This window comes from Hipposideros armiger, unplaced genomic scaffold (genome assembly GCF_001890085.2).
Source record: "Hipposideros armiger isolate ML-2016 unplaced genomic scaffold, ASM189008v1 scaffold_92, whole genome shotgun sequence".
NCBI lineage: Eukaryota > Metazoa > Chordata > Mammalia > Chiroptera > Hipposideridae > Hipposideros > Hipposideros armiger.
The window spans coordinates 1954159-1957306 of record NW_017731442.1 but is presented as its reverse complement, the minus strand read 5'-3'; the positions used below and the strand labels follow the sequence as shown (position 1 = coordinate 1957306).

General features: G+C 37.0%; 1 protein-coding gene across 1 annotated transcript in view; it reads right to left on the bottom strand.

Moving 5' to 3' along the window:
* MGA (MAX dimerization protein MGA) overlaps positions 1-3148 on the bottom strand; it is an 80961-nt gene that overhangs the window by 63643 nt on the left and 14170 nt on the right. Inside the window, exon 3 of the mRNA XM_019644861.1 lies at positions 68-778. Coding sequence (XP_019500406.1) covers positions 68-778 — 711 coding nt within the window. The remainder of the gene's footprint in view (positions 1-67; positions 779-3148) is intronic.

The window sequence follows — 3148 nt, the reverse complement described above, 5'->3', positions numbered from 1 at the left end:
CATACAGATCAAATGAACAGAATTTAGAGTCCAGTGATTAGTATTCACAGTCTTGGAGGCTGTTGAAATCTTAAGCATAGTTGTTCTCTTTCTGCCCAAGTCCTCTTTTCCTAAAAATGAGTCCCTAACTGAACTCTTTGAACTGTCAAGTATTCTTTCTGTGTTAATGATGTCAGAGATATCAGGATATTTCCACTGAGGCTCTTTAAGTAAGGGGTATTTCTGTACTAATCTGAGATCTGGTGAATGCTTTCTAAGATCATTTTCTGACTCCTTGCCTAAGCAGAGGCCAGTCTCATTGGAATTTTCAATGTACGCAGGCAAGTAGTCTAATTCTGTCAACACAGATTTATCCTTCCGAGATGTGGCAAGCATGTTATCAGGGAGCTCAGAAATCTTCACTGTGCTTTTGGTGACAGCACAGGGCTCCAGATAGACTACTGGCATCTTTCCAGCATCTAATTTGAACATTTTAGCTTTAGCAACACCTGATGGGCTACTTGGTAGCCATTCAGAAGACGAATGGTCAGCTTCGAGGTTATCAACTTTATTGTGCCTCTTTAGCTGCTTCTCTAGTATAGGATCATCATCACTGTTTGAGTATACATCTGTTTCCTCATCCGTCTCTTCCTGTTTCACAGTGACCCCTTCTGGGAACTCACCAAGTTCATAGTCATATTCATCTAGAGGCTCCTCTTTAATGACAACATTGAAGGTTCCATTTGGATCTAATGGTGATGCCACATGGGAACTGTCTTCAAAATTGTTGGCAACAAGTCTGGAGAGACAGGGGAGGGAGGGTTAAAAAGGACAGACCTTTCCATAAATAAGACTCAAGAAAAGAAAAAAAAAAGGTTTTTGGAAACCAAGTAACACATCAGATTTCATGAGCCACTCTACAGAGAAACACTCTAGAACATAACAAAAATCTCAAAAGCAGTTTAACATCACATTTTTAAATTTCCCTCAATTTCTGTGAGCAATTGACAGAAAAAGTCATAAGTAAAGTTTTAACAAGTAACTAACTCTCTTATCACTATATCAAAAAGCAAAATGTTATAACACTTATTTTTCTAATGGTATTTTTCAAATGAACTCAATTTTGAAAGTCAGCTGGCACAAACCCAATATCAAACTCTAGAAACCTATATACTGAGTAACAATTGACAATAAAAGCAAACAAATGTCAATTACAATTAAGAATTGCAATAAACATCAGGAAGGGCCTTTTTGAACTGCCTGATTTTTTTTTAATTAAGACAAAATTCATCCTCATATAACATAACACTTAAAGCATTTGAAAATGTACAACCCAGAAGTAGTTTTTTCGTATATTCACCATGTTATTGCCAGGTGATTTTTTTTAATGCTAAAACTGAAAAAGTCACTTTCACTATAAAGAATCTACCATTAATTCTTCCAAAATAAAAAGGTAGGGTAATTAGAAGCAAGTACATACAACCCAGGTAGGTTCAGTATTTATAATTCTTAAAAAACAAACAAACGTTTTTTTAGTTTCCCCATCCTCCCAATTAACCATTGAAAACACATAAACTGTACCAATGTATCTTGAGGATGTGTTAGAACTACTGTCTAACCCAATTAAAGTCACTATCTTTGTAAAACTTTCACTTACCTCAAATATGCACAAGCAACCATTAATTACATCAGTGTAGTTACCTGTTCCTTGTACAACTTACTTAAGATCTTGACCTTACTCAAAAATCCTTCAATGAAGGACTTTCATTTCCAGTTAGAATGTGGAAGATCACAAAGACCATCACTTCCTCCATTACAATGAGAAAACACTAGATAAATTAAAAACCCTATTTTTCTTTAAAGCCATTGAAGACCCCTGGACACAAATAAGTCTAAATGAGCTGAATTCCAGAGAGGAACCAGCCTTCTTTAGGTGACCACAGATTGCTGCTACTGCTTTCAACCCTGAGTAGTATTTACACTGCCTGAATCTCAAGTGAACCGAGAAAAAAAGCAGCTATAAGCAAAGGATCTTTGCTGGGACACAGAGAAACTAGTTACACTTTTAATGCCTGAGTATGGGCTGACTAGGATCTGAGAGACCCCAAACAGAAAACTAGTCCTCACTCCCACCAATTATCCTCCAGGAGACTTCTGCAAAATAAGCAGCAGTAATATAGCAAGACTGGCCTGAAAACAGAACTTGTAGTCTCCCAGGGCTTAGATCCCAAAGTCCTGTCAGAGAGAGGAGTCCAATCCCACCTTTAACATACCTGAAATGCAAGGTGAGCTGTAATTTACTAAAGTAAATCACTAGATGAAGAAAGGGGGGTGGGGGCGGGTGAGAAACCTGTGGGACAGCATCAAATGATCTAATATACTAGTAACTGCACTTCCAAAAAAGGCAGGAGAAAGGAGAAACATTTGAAGAGAAAATGAACCAAAATATTCCAAAAGTGAAAGATTTTTAACCCACAAATCCAAGATCAGCAAACACCAAGGAAAACAAATGCAAAGAAAGTCATACCTAGGCACACAAAGATCAGGCTGCTGAAATTAAAGATCCAGAGAAAAATCTTATAAGCAGCAGAGGGAAAAAACACATTACACTGGAGGAACAATAATAAGAACAGACTCATTGGAAATAACGTAAGCCAGAAGACAATGGAATGACACCAATCATAAAGTACTGAAAGAGTTGACCTAATAATGTTCTAGGTCTACCAAAAGAAGCCTTCAAAGCTGAAGACATTTTCTGACAGTTGAGAGAATTCAATTCAGACTGTACGGGAAAAACTACCTCCTAACATCAGAAACAAGACAAGGATGTTAGCTCTCACCACTTCTACTCAATTGTACAGGTCCTACTAGGTGATCAGGCAAGAAAAATAAATAAGACATCCAGATTGAAAAGGAAGAAGTAAAATTCCCCATTCGCAGATAACGTGATCTTATATGCAGAAAATTCTAAGGAATCCACTAAAAACTATTGGAACTAATAAACGAATGTGCAAGATTGCAAGATCCAAAATCAATACACAGAAAAAAAATTGTATTGCTACACAGTAGGAATAAAAGTCAAAAACAAAATCAAGAAAACAATTCCATTTAGAGCCGGCCGAGTGGCTCAGTTGGTTAAGAGCTTATTCAAGAGTTTGAGCTCTGAGCA